We start from the raw sequence: 13,942 nt of genomic DNA, 5'->3' as shown, positions 1-13,942 counted from the left end.
GTTGGCCGGGGGGTTGGGGGTTTGTTGGGGGTTTTTTCCCTTGGTTTTTTTTTTTTTTTTTTTTTTTTTTCCCCCCTGTGTCCAGTATGACACTTAAACCAATCCTGGTGGAGCAGTGTGGGTAATACCCCATCATTTTGTGAAGATGAAAAGGGATTTGGGAAGGGGGGGGAGCAGTAATTGAAAGTGATCCATCCTCCCATAAATGCTCCCAACCTTTCACTTGAATTTCCTTTCTGGCTTCGCCTGTGGTTAGCCATCTTTTATTATTTCTATTCTCCCAGCAAGAAACACTTTGGTGCAAGTGGGAGAGCAGATAGACTGGTGGGTGAAGAACGTTTGATCTGAAGTGTCCAGCAGGTTTTGGCTCATATAACTGGCTCTGCCCACCATACCACCTCATTTAAAAGTATTTTCCTAAAGCACGCAAACTCGCCCAGCTGTCCCTTTGAATACCTACAGAAAAAGGTGATGAGTAGATCCTTTTATCCCCCCCCAGATTTTCTTCTCTCCCACTTTGTACTGTTGAGTTAATTTGCAGGTAAACCTTTATACCTCAGATATAAATGAAAGTGGTGGAAATGTTGGGCTGAAAACTAAGAAAACTCTGCCAGATACTTCATTTGATCCGCACCTAAAAACTGCACGAGTAAAAACTGAACGAAGTTTAGTTGCTGTTTTTTCTTCCCAAAGAGTTTCGAGGCATCAAGCAAACGGTGTTTATTCTTTGAATGCTGATGCTTTTCTTTACATTTTCCCCTCCAACTGAGTCTGTTACCCTTGTGCCATTTCAATTATACAAATATCAAAAGTATTTGGCTGGGAGTATTACTAGGAGTGCATCAACTGCAGTTGTCTGGCTGATCACTGACCTTAAAAAACCCTGATCTGCCAGTTCTGGTTTTGGTTGATCCAGATTTCCAGATTTACTTTTTTGGCTGAAAAGTTGCAAAATATAGCGACTAAGTCACTACGTTGGCAACAGTGGATTGTCTGCCCCTCTCACGGCTGATTTTCTTCTCACGGCTGATTTTCTTCTCACGGCTGATTTTCAGACCTTTGCAGAGGTAGGTGAGATCGATTCCACATGCAAGTATCGGCCGATTACCCGTCTCCCAAAATTAAGAAAATCTGGGCCGAATTAAAGGTCCAAGGCATTTTTAAATTTTATTAAGAAAAGTATAAATTGTTTTTGACAACATTTTTAGCAAAATATAAATAAAACTAGATTTAAAAAAAACATACTCATTTTACATTGTTTTATTGTCTGGAGTGAAACAAGCAAGCTATTTGGTTTATTGAAAATATTTTTTTAATCTTAATGCAGAGGTCCTTAAACTGTGGAAACCTCTGTGGGAGGTTCCCACAGTTTTGTCTTCATTCATGGATGAATGGGCAGGAGAAAAGGTTTGGGAACCACTGTCTTAATGTGACAGACGTATGAATTAACTTGGGTTCACCTGCAAAACCCTCTACAAGAATCAAGCTTGAAGTAGAGATTTGGATCAGCAGCTTATGTCTGGATACTTCCTGCGTCAGTCTGTATGCACTGTTTAGAAGAAATGCTTCTGGAATAAATAAAGTCTCATGTCATCTGCTTTGACGGCGCATGATTTAGAAGTGATGCACTTAACAAATCACAGCTGAGGTAAACTATTATGATTTCAAGTTGATTCAGAGTGACAGAAACAGATTCAGGATGCCAGGTTTTGGACTCTCCAACATAAACTGATGTACTTGGACTGAACGATCGCGCAGTTTAACTATTTTCATCCATTCACAATATGGACGTTGGAGCATCAGGCTAATTAACGAAACCTGGGATGAGCCTGTAGAGAAGCTAATCAGCTCTGCATGACCGTTTGAACTGCATGGGTTTCGATCAAATCAAATCGTTTGGATTTTTCTATTTATTTATTTTTTACCATCTTAATAAAAAGTGATCAGAATTTTACTGGTAATTACCACAATGTCGGGTATTCCAACGCTTTGTGTGAGCTTTAGCGTGCTTTACAACTTTAATCGCCATCAAATCTGAGGCTGAATATACTGTTAGCATGCAAACTGTGAATTTTTGATACTTCAGCTATAATAGCTACCAAACATTGTATTTCAAACAGTCATTTGTAATAATTATACTGCATACTCCAGGGAGTGTGCAATTAAATCACAATTTTATTATTTATTTATTTTTTTTATCCAAAAAGATCACACAGGAAAAAAAAAAAAAAAACAAAAAAAAAAAACGTATTTGTCCAAAATAAAAGATATATGTGTTGTGGCCCGTTTCTTTTTCCCAGTATGCTCTTATTTTGTAATGCCTTTCGACTCTGTCGAGACTGAGACTGAAACGTGCGGATGTGTTTTGAGTTGGCAAATGTAAAAGAGGAGAGAAGGAGCAGCAGCGTCCAGGAAACACAAAGTATAGAGGTTTAGTTTGTTTATTCTTGTATTTATTTTCTATCAAGTATTTTTCTTCCCCAAAGACGAATGAATTATGCTAAATTTCTCATTTTACTTGTGTGTACAAAAAATAATAATTTTGAAAAAGAAAATGTTCTTGGTACTGAACAAAGCTGAGTCTGTTTCAAAGTCAAACAGTGAGAAAAAAAAAGGGGTTTTTTAAAGAGTATGTAGATATTTGGTTTTAGCTAGACATGTAAAATCAGACCCGGTTTTGTTTATTCCTGTGTTTAATCATGTCATTTTATCTGAGCAAGTTTTCTTCTCAATATATAGTAACAGTACAACTGTGCTTACTGAAGTTTTCCTTCTACGGTAAACCAGGCACCATTAAATGGACGTGTTTGAGCTCAGACTACAGCAACTACATCAAATCCACCAAAGACAAAATCAGAAAAACCTACAGAAGACTCCATCTTGAAGTAAAAAAAATAAATAAAATAACAAAAGAGGAAAAGATTCTATGAAGCACATGAACAACAAATATTTCCACATAATGGATGGTAGACAGATGTGCGAGTGCCTGTGTTAATTTCCTGTCCTCTGAGTCTTTCGGCCCCATTCGGGCCCCCTGGAACCACCAGGTATTGTTCAGATGCAAAAAGCGGTATCCAGTGTCTGCACACACCGCAAACATCCCTCCGCAAGCCAGGACAAAGACGGGCCAAAGGGCTTTTCAGGAATGCAGAGAAAACATAAATAAAGATGCGGCGGCACAAACACCTTCTTGTTTTAAAGGAGCAAAGTGAGAGCGGGGTGTTCTCCTGTCATAATTTGATTTAAACACAGAAACGCTGAGAGTTCAGAGACATGTACAAATAAATAGAGCTTTCTCCTGTTCCTACCTCCAAAAATGTCTAATTACATCTTCACACATACCTCTTGGCCGTACATTCCTTCTGCAACTTTGTTAGGGATTCTTTCTCCTCCTTCAGACTTTCGTGCTGAGAAGAAAACGCTTCCTCTGAAAGACACAGAGAGAGAAAAAAAAATGTAAATGATCAGGTTTGTTTGCCTCGATCCGCTGCATCTGAAAATCCAGGTGGCCTCGTGTTGTGCTGGCTTCCCTCCACCATCGAGCTTGCGCAAGATCAAAGGGCCTGCCTTTTTGTTTTTCTAATCGGCGCTCAAACCATTTCCTTTTGACACCACATAAAACCAGACAAACACATGTATGGAGATTATAGGATTTGTCAGACTCTCTAAATACAGAGTGGGTAACATAAACACAAATTGAAAAGACACCATTAGAGGCGGTGATGATCCAGCCGGAGGAAGTGGAGCAACTACAACACAGGCAGGCTGCAGCGGCGGCGGGGCACAAAACCGCAGAGGTATAATAAGCCCGGGGTTGTAACACAATATTTTTCAGATCTGTGCGCCAAAAATAACTTGCTTTATGTTCTGATTGTGCATATAAAACTCAGCGGGGCTTTCCCGTCGTATTTGTGACATGGTAATAACCTCTGAGCCTGCTAAGAACACGTCTCTACCAAGCCAGCGCCGATTAACGTCGAGGTGCGTCAAAAACAGCAGCGTCGTTTACAAGCCTTTCTGCTTATTACTGCAAAAACAAGAACTTGTTTATTAGGACTTCGGAACAAGAACTTTGGATGCATTCACCATATTACCACAGTATTCACTCAACCAGCCAACAATTTGGCAATTTTGATTTATGGTCGTCTCAGTAAATTTCAGTAAATAATATGAAAAAAACATCGTCAGTATTACTGGAAACGCTATTTGTAATATCTCCTTCACTTTTTTCTTTCATGAGAGCATCAACAAAATATCAGTATATTCTAAAATATAATTAAATGCAGTTTAAAATCATGTGTCTTCAAATACTTTCAGTAAAAAAAACCCATTTCAAATGGAAATGTTTTTCGGGAACGGTATTTGTGTCTGTGGCGCTACTAATGCTGCATCATACAGTCATAGCCACACATTTACCTAAAATATAAGTATTCATCATTATCACAAGAGTACAAAATATATTGCGATAAAATTCCATATCCATATCACCCACCTCTATTGTGCAATATGCTACTTGTTATTTTTTGAGGTGCTAAATCAACTTTACGTTCAGCAACAGCCAAAAAAACAAAAACAAAACACAAACTTAGCAACCCAAGTATTGGCCAGCAAGCCCTGCACATGTGCACCGACGCTCCAGCGCAGCCAGAAAGGAAGAGTCAAAAGGATAATCTGTCTTTCTACAGTCGACACGTTAAAAAGGTGCTGCGGATGTTTCCAAAAGGAGACTTTCCAGGACCTAATTCGGCATGCGGTCCAATCTGTTAAGATGCTCTTATTGCAGCTGGCTCGGGAAAAGTAAGTTCGGAGCAATTAAGATAGTCAGACCACATGTCATCAGATGGATCCACAGGAGCTGCTTGTTATCAGATACTTCCACTTACATGCAGGCTTTTCCCCACAGGGACCATAAGGGTGGAAGGTGAGAGACTGATGGGGAAAACAGAGGTTCTAGGAAACATCTCAATCAGATTAGCTGCCAGGGCAGATAGCATCAGACAGAGATCAGACAGGCCATCCCTCTGTTCTGAGTGATGACATGAAAACATACTTTAACACGAACGACAGAGGTCTGTATCACTCTGCCTCTTTCATGTAATGCCCGGCTGGACCCTATCTGGTCTGTCCATCAATCTCCCGATCCTTTCATGTCTCTAACCTGTTCCAGTTTGCACAGCGGTGTGATGCAGACAGACGGTCCGCAGCGGAAGCCATGGAAGCACATATGCTTCGCTCTGGCTGTTTGTTTCTCAATATATCACCGCATAAAGCTATAAAATATTGGCTACAATAAAGTCTGGAGCCGTTATAGTGAACGCGATATCAAAAAATTATAAAACGCTCGTAACTTTCCTGGGTTTTGACGTGAGCCAGTAAAGGGTGAGGTCCTACTCGCACCAGACGGGTGATTTAGATGGAAATCCAGCTGTAAAATTCAGCCCCAGGTGCTTCTGGGGATTATTTACGTAGTCTGGTTCTCGTGGCTTATGGGTTTTAAATCTGTTCTGCTACTAAGAGGCGCTTAATATTAGCAGAAATGTTGAACCATGCAGTGGTGTCAACAATACATGGTTAGACTCGAGCACTGTGCAGAAGCTGGAGTGCCATACAAAACAGCTAAAGTCAAAATGTTCCTGCTCCTTGTCACATTACAACTGAACTCTTCAAGGGCTTCTACTTGTGGTTTCTGTCACAGATCAACATAAAAAAAGTGCGATGCATCTGTACGCAACCCAGTTCATCCGAAGACAGGCCTCCGAGGTTTATAGTCTCACCATATCAAGATCGAGAAACCCAGCAAGACAGCTGAGGGATACAGTTAAGGAAAGCTGAAGCATGGTTGGGAAAAGGAGAAGAAATAGAAGATACGTAGAGGACGCACCAAATGTGGAAGTAGATGGTCCAATCAAAAATTAAGCTTGGTGGCCTAACTGCAATTTGCCATGCATGAAGTAAACCTTCCTCTTTGACCACACCGTCCAAATGACAATCTATAGGAACACAAGGCAACATGGTTTTACATACAAGCCGACTGAGCTTAAGCCATTTCCAATCGAGGAATAAGTACAGAGTTGAAGTCTCTGGATATACAAAGCTGTTGAAGACGTATCGCAAACGACATACAGCTGTAATTACAGAAAAAGCAAATTGAACCAAATATTGACTCAGTGAATACAAATGTAGATTTGTTTTTCTTTGTAAAATGGAAAAAAAAAAAAACATTCTCCCTTCATTTCACACAATCCCATTAAGATGCATAAAATATAAATTTGTGGGTGCAAAGTGACAAAACATGGAATAAACTGAAGAAGAGATCAAAATACATTCTTATAAGGCCTTCTATGTTCATGGAGATTTGGTCTTATGACTGCAGCAGGATAGTTGTCAATTCTTGATCTCTTACCTCATCTGAGGACAATCTGTTCACTGTTAGTCGGATGAGAAGCCACACAGCCACATAAAACTCTTCAAGACATTCTGCAGAGTTTGGCCGTTTCGCCATAAAGGCTCATATCAAGCTGACAAAGACTGCATTGTACTAAACTATGAAGCAGGGGAAGAGGGAGCAGCTGAAAATGTTTATATGTAACCTAATGGTGGAAATTTCAGCCTCAGGTTAAACACTTTAGGGCACAATTCTTCCTTGTTTTATTTGGCACAGAAGCTGTGAAGAACGGCAACTGACCAAAAAAAAAAAAAAAAAAAAGCGGAAGATAAAACCCCGAACTACAAACAAAAATCACTCCAATTGTTCCAACCTGATTAATCTGATATTATTCAGAGTGTTAGTGTCCACTTCCTGCAAAGCATCAAAGCATGAGAGGGTCTTCAATGATCTGTGACCTCTAATCGCATTGCAGTGTCGCAATGTTATGAGGAAATGACCCCCCAATGTCAATGACTGAATTTTAAAATGTGTTTGTATTTGACACAAGTGGACATTAACTCAATGCACTGACTGAAATGAGTAAGACAGAAGTAAGCATTCAGATACATATTTGTAAAGTTACAACACCAGCCTGGTTAAGACAGGTACAAACCCTTAAAACAAATCCATCTTTTACTGCAGTAGCGTGATCTCACAAAGGGATCTTTAATTTGAGAAACTGTAGTTTAGTGTTATCATAAGCCTCCTTTCTCCTCAGTTTATAAAATGACGAAAAGGCTAAATTTGCTGTTTTTGCTCAGTCCGATTGTAGAAAGATGGAGCATGAAGACATAGGGATTTTTGACTTTTCTAGAGACATTTGTGTTTTGTAATAATCAGCGCAAAATGCAACGTTATTGCAGAAACTATCACAAAATGTGTTCATTTATGTCATTTTAATGATGCTTTGTTACATTATTAAACTAGAATTTACTACTTTTTAATTATTAGATTACTCCAGAACCCGATGTTACAGTGTAGGATGAATCAAGTGGGTCTTGACAAGAATTACTCCAGGCCTCATCACAAGTAACTTAAGAATATGATTATAATTCATTCCCAGATGACAAATAAAACAAAATAAGTCGTCTTCTGTGACGCATTACATTTATATATCAGAAACACAAAGTCATTGAATATTAATCAACGGCTCCCAGACACTAACGCTTTAGTTAAATTTATTCTTAAGGGATGCAGCTTAGGCATACCTGTAGTAGACATTTTAGTAATAGAAATCGTATAAAACAATTATTTCCTAACATGGAATTTTACTTTAGTGTAAGATTTAGGTGCTGCAATAAATGACCGATTTATTTGTAAGGACAGGGTCACCAGTTCTGCTATTTTATGACTAACATTTTAACATGCAGATTAGGGTGACTGGGGGAAAATTTAAAAAAGAAGCATAAGTAAGTGAAGCATTGAGCCAATAAGCAGAGTATTATTATTTTCTGACAGCCAGCTGGTAAAAGTCTACGCGTAAAACCGAGCTTCTGCAAAAGGAGCTCTGATGGTGATGGCTTCAATATGAGACCTTCTGTCTGAGGTGACACATACCACGCCACAAAATACTTTCGCCAAATTCTGTTCTTCACTTAGGAAAGTCAATTACTGACATTTATTGGTCAGGAAACCTAGCTGCGGCGCTGCAGACCGTGAGAATAACCACCGCTGCTAAGTACAATAAATGCTGCTCACAGGCCTGATTTATGTCGCCCGCTTGCGATGGAGAGCTGGAAAATAGACAGGAGGAAATTGTGACAAGAGCGTGACCTCAGCAGAGCCAAAGGGATTCCTCTCTGACTGGGGAAATAACTGCTTTTACTGTTAGCTTGCAGCTTTAAGAAGAGGAGGAAAAGTCCGTGGTGGTGGTACCCACACCCTGCCAATTCTAGGGTATGTGGAAAACCTAAAGTAGAGTTATTGTGTGAGCTTTTTGCACATTCTTAGTGTAATCTCACCCATAACTGTAGCTGAAACGGTGCTACAGCTACTCGTCGTCCCTGTTGCTCTTTAAAGTATTTTCCATTGTCGTGTAAGTGATTTATAAATACAACTGGATTGGATTCTGTCGTCAGGATGATTCAGACGGATACTATAGTGACATTCTAATAATTACTGTAGGGAAAAGGTGGACATTTTTCTCTCAACGTCATATACTAGCGCAAACCCACACCTGTTGTGCCTCCATCTTTGTCAGAATGATCTAAACTATTAGTTTTGTCGGAGAAAAATGGCTGACAAAGGCGATCTGTTACAGGACCATATGAGAGTGAGAGAGGCAGCGAGACCACGTGACCAGGTACAGATGAAAAGCAGAACAGCGAGGACAGAGGAGTAAAAAAACAACTAGAGATTAGTAGTTGTTACGGCAACCGCTAAGAGGACGTACTGCATAGCAGTGTGTGTACACACACTGGTAAACTGTCAATAACCCTTTTGAGGTTTGCTGGATCCAACAAATGTGTAAAATATCCTATACATTAAACATATGCTACTAATCCAATCAACACAAACACCTAATAGCCCTAATATTAAAACCACCTGCTTAATATTGAGTAGGAGCACAGAGTTCACCAACAAAGCTTTAAAAATAGGGTCTCCGTAAGACTTTGTGGTGTTATGTGGCAACACACCAAGACATTAGCAACAGATCCCTGAAATTATGCTAGCTGCAAATTGGGCTTTCTTGGATTTGGCAGTTTTAAGACATCCTAAAGGCCAGGAGGGAGATTTAGACTTTGGAGTTCAAGTCAGCAACATTTTGGCCCCGAACAGTTGGCTCTATCTTTATAGCTTTTAATTCACATCAAGAGTGCTTTAACCAGCAGCAGTGGTGACCTAGAGGCAAAGCGCGACTCATGTATGGAAGCCCAAGTCCTCAACGCAGGACTTATGCCTCCATGCATTAGGCCGTCACAAATTTGAGTCTCATTGAACTTTCTCAAACGTCTTCCCCCGATGTCACAATCCCCTCCGTCAAATAAAGGCAACTCGGGCCAAAAGCAATCCTTAAAAAAATGTCTTAACCGTTTCATGACAGAGTTCCCCACATACTCGGGCGTACGTCACTCTGTGGACGTCCACAAATATTCAATGCAGACTCAAAGCGAATGTCCACCGAACACATTGGCCCGAAGGTACAGTTTTACAACCGCGTGTTAGTAAACTGCTCAGCAGGAAACAGGGTTCACATCAAACTATTCTGTACGCGACACCAAGCTGACCAGGTTGAGAGTCGGCGTAAACAGTTGCAAGGATTCACAGCATATCTAATGGCGTAGTGAAAGGAGGCTAAACACAGTACCAAATCAGAGATGCTGGAAACATTTTCACACCACACCTTTTTCAGATTTCAGCTACGCACCTGTGCACTCGCACTTTGCAATTATGCAGCCGTCTTTCACTAAGCATTTCTATAAATACACTCGAGTATGTGGTTGTGGTCAACTTTGAACAGCTTTCTACTCTGGCCTTAAAAGTACAATTTCTCTGGCGCATTCCTGTTTGTGTCTGAGTGAGCAGAGCATCTCTGTGCTGCCAGTTGGCTGCTCAGTCTGACTGGGATCACGTTAAGCAGGTACTGAATCCTGGGTGCTGGGAATGCTGTGGTCTGCTTAGACACAAGTGTGGACTTCAGTCTGCATGTTCCCACACTCTGATGTTACCATCACATCAAACTGAATTACCTACTATTCATTTATCCACTGTGTTCCACTGATGGCCACTAAACTAATGAGAAAGCTGAAATAACCTTTTTTTTATATATTTTGCTAAAAAATAAAAAAATTAAATAAAAAATAAAAAACATAGAAAGTTGCAGTTTTAAAAGTACTGACTGCTTTTCTGCAATTAGTACTGAATTGCAAAATGACTGTGCAATTCAGTCATTTTGCTTTATTGGTTTCTGTGCTTTTTAATAAGTCAAATTAAACTTAAAGACAAAATCTTAACTACCTTAAACAAAAATTGAGCGTCTCCAAAGCAAAAGACATCAGATGAAAACAACTTCAGCAGCTCCATGAAGCACTGTGAACACCTTTCTCCAAAACTAATAGCTTTATAATAAAAACATGTTTCTCCAAGACATGAAACAGGGTAATGCATTTGAGATGATTAGAAGAGTTAAACAACAAACTCCAAAAAAGGAACTAAAACAGCACTGCTAAATAGCATTTGTCTTGTCTATTTCAGGTGGGGAATAAACAACAACAAAAAGAAATCCAGCACAGTCCTATTCAGCAACAAGAAGCCAATTCATCCCCGAATACCTTTTCTATTTCTAGCACCTGTCCAGTCTGAAAGAGCTGCAAGTTCTTTCAGCTGCAGACAAAGTGGTGCCAGAGGGTCATTTTTAAGAAGTTCAAGCACAAAGGAAACATTTTCTCTGAATCAGCCTGAAGGTTGTCCCTTAATGTGACTGCATGCGTTTGTATAGGTGAGCTTCATGCTAATTAGCTCTGGTTGGCCCAGTAAGTTGCTCTGGTCTTTGACCAAAAGGCAATCTGACATCAGAGGAGGACGACATGTACCGTCAGAAAACTATATACACACTGCTTCTTGTATATCTAGAGCAGATGGAAGACAACATGAGATCGATAAAGCTGGTGCACCAAAGTCTCGCTGAAACATAAAATGTGTGAGTTTGTTTCAGTGTTTTGCTTGATTTTCCATTCAGTGAAGAAACTGAAGGTGGGTGGAGTAGACCGAAAAGGGGGATCATTATTTAAAATAAACTTTTACATCATGTTATTCCCTCATCGAAAACATACCTAGAGTGTTACCTTGATTCTTTCATGTATGTTTGATAAAATCATTTAATCTCCCATAGAAACCGTTCAGCCGTGCAAAACGCCTTGGGGTACCGAGGGCTGCCTTCCAGGCGCAGTTCCTACTTGACAACATTCAACATTTTCTTGAAGACGTAGAAAGAAAAACAGCTCTGGAGTTTTTACGAAATGGTCACAGCGCCAGACTTTTCTGCATTTTGTGGATAATGGAAACGCAGCTATTGTTGGTCTCCGACTTTAAATGTCAATAGACTGTATTAAAGTTAAAATTACAATTAAAATTAAAACTATTAAAAAGGAATGTAAAACAATGTGAAAAAGCTCGAGGGAAAAGAATATTGACGCAAGTAAAGTTTTCGCCTGATTTGAAAAACTATAGGGACTAGATTCTTTTATTGTTATTATTATTATTATTATTATTACATTAATTATTTTAAAAAAAAAATTTTACATCCAAATTACGTTCCATTTTCCTCTTTTCCTGTCCTCTTCAGTAGCTGCTGCTGGGCCTTTTGTGGAAAATAGTGAAAAAGATGGGGACTTAGGTTGGAATTAGTTGCACATGTTTTTACCATAATAATAAGTCGTCTTACACAAGTGTATTAAGCATTTGAGTAATACAACACCACTTGAGGCAAGTAAATGAGTTGCAGAAGCTCTTTTCATTTCTTCCACTACTTGTGTGTCTGTCTTAGCTTTAGCAGTGTCATGGGGTTAAAACAGCAAACACAGCGAGCGCACCAATGGATGGTTCGCAAAGCTGGGTAAGCCGTTGTTGCAGGGGAAAAAGTGAAATGATGCGCTGGGATTTCGTATTGCCTAGCAGAATGAGAAATGGAAAAACGTGTGCGAGTTCACCAGAAACCCAGCTGGTAGATTCAGAGCTGAAGTTGCTAATATTTGGGGGATTTATTAGACATTTACATAGTTAAAGTCTTTGCTCCTGTAACCTTGCGCTCCGTTTTAAAACTGAACTGAATACAATGTGGTCCTGGTCTCCTCCAATTCGATTTACCTTTCTTCTGTAGATGTGCGCTCTCCTTCTGCCGAACGTCTATTTCCCTGCCAAGCGCCTTCTTCTGCCGCTGCAGCTCGCTGCAGAGCACAGCTATGCGCAGCTGCATGCACTCCCGCTCCTTCTTCTGCACAAAGACAACAAACAGAGAACACACAAAGAAAGACTTTGAGTGAAAACGTCTGTCATGTGGCCACAGCAAGGTGTGAAGTTTATTGCGTTTCGTAGAAATCCTAAAATTCCTAAAAGGTTTTCCAGAAACACGCTCTGTTTTTGTTGCCTTATCCCACGTCTCGCTGACTTAATACCTGTCCTCAAAGACGAGGCCTTTGTTTAATGACATAAAATCCAGTGTCAACAACTAATGACAGAGGAGGGGGAAAAAAGAAAAAAAAGAGAGAGAGTGATCTGACTCTTGAAAACACCTCACTGAGCTCTGAGATCAGCATGGTGAAACCTGTCAGTAATGAGCCCCCATCGTGGGAAAGCCTGGCTGCAAGTCAAGTGGTGCTAAGTTCTGGCTTTTGATATTCAAACAGCTGATAAGAGGCGAGTGTTTGAGGCCTGAGGTCAAGCTTTGATTTTGGAAAGACATGTGAGAATTCGTGTTTTGAGTATAGTGACTGATTTCAAGCTGAATACAATTTAATCTGAACTAACCTGAAAGTTAGGGGTGCACCGATTGACTGGCCGATCAACTGCAGTTTTCTGGCCGATTACCGATCTTTTAAAAAGCATTACATGCCGATTTCAAATTTGGCCAAAATGTTGTTCAATATAGCAGGAAAGTTGCTGAACGGTCAACAGTGGGGTGACTACTGCTAACTGTAAACGTCCTGATGGGTATGTCTATCAATCAGACCTTTCTCACGGAAGATTAGAGGACAGTGGTTGATTTTTAGACTTTGCCAGGTTAGATAAGATTGGTGGATAAAATCGGCCGATCATCGATAAATTGGAGCACCCCTAATTGATTAATTACCTGATATGACTCTTCCTAATGTCATGAAATTATCTCATCACAAATAAATACAGTAATAGTAAAAACAAAGTACAATTCAATAGTTATACATTTCAGGACATACAGAAAATGAGCTTCTCGGTTTTTTTTTTTTTTGGTTTTTTGTTTTTTTAAAATGCAGCACAAAAACATCCAAAAGATTCCAAACCATTGTTAGTTTTAAAACATAAATGTAGCAAAAAAAATTGTTTTTTAATTGTTAAAATTGAACATCTGACTGGCTCTTCTTTATACCTCATCACTGCAGGCAGATCACCCAGAGAAGCTCTCCCACTATAGAGCTTATTGCATCTTTGCAAACCTAAATGTTTCTGTCATATTCATTTTAAAGAGAAAGTTTTCAGCGGGCAAACCTTAAGAGTTGACAAAACTGCAGATATACATTTCCCCTCTAGTATTCTGTTAAAATATAAAATCCTCAACAATCCTCCCAAATTTACCCACTGGTGATTAGCGAGATCTAGCTGTTAATTTCCACCTTGAATCAGGATAAGTGCAGAGCTCCAAAGCTTTTCTATGTTGGCTTCCCTGGTTTCCCCTCAACCTGACGAGATGTCAAGTCAAGCAGGTGTAAACACGAGGCGTGTTTTTAAACTGATGCAGACGGTGGCACTATCAGTGTTTCATCACTTGGAGGAATGTGTTTGGAGTGGCAGCAGAGGAAGTGGAAACTATCCACAGGGAAGTAT

At 39.8% G+C, this 13,942-nt stretch overlaps 1 protein-coding gene across 1 annotated transcript in view; it reads right to left on the bottom strand.

The window, feature by feature from the left end:
- uvrag (UV radiation resistance associated gene) overlaps positions 1-13,942 on the bottom strand; it is a 115,972-nt gene that overhangs the window by 73,547 nt on the left and 28,483 nt on the right. Inside the window, exons 8-9 of the mRNA XM_015039206.1 lie at positions 12,233-12,359; positions 3,343-3,427 (exon numbers count right to left, since the gene is read on the bottom strand). Coding sequence (XP_014894692.1) covers positions 3,343-3,427; positions 12,233-12,359 — 212 coding nt within the window. The remainder of the gene's footprint in view (positions 1-3,342; positions 3,428-12,232; positions 12,360-13,942) is intronic.

This window comes from Poecilia latipinna, unplaced genomic scaffold (genome assembly GCF_001443285.1).
Source record: "Poecilia latipinna isolate Pla-1442-1.1 unplaced genomic scaffold, P_latipinna-1.0 Scaffold465, whole genome shotgun sequence".
NCBI lineage: Eukaryota > Metazoa > Chordata > Actinopteri > Cyprinodontiformes > Poeciliidae > Poecilia > Poecilia latipinna.
The sequence above is the reverse complement of the archived record's forward strand: the minus strand, read 5'-3'. Positions and strand labels throughout refer to the sequence as shown.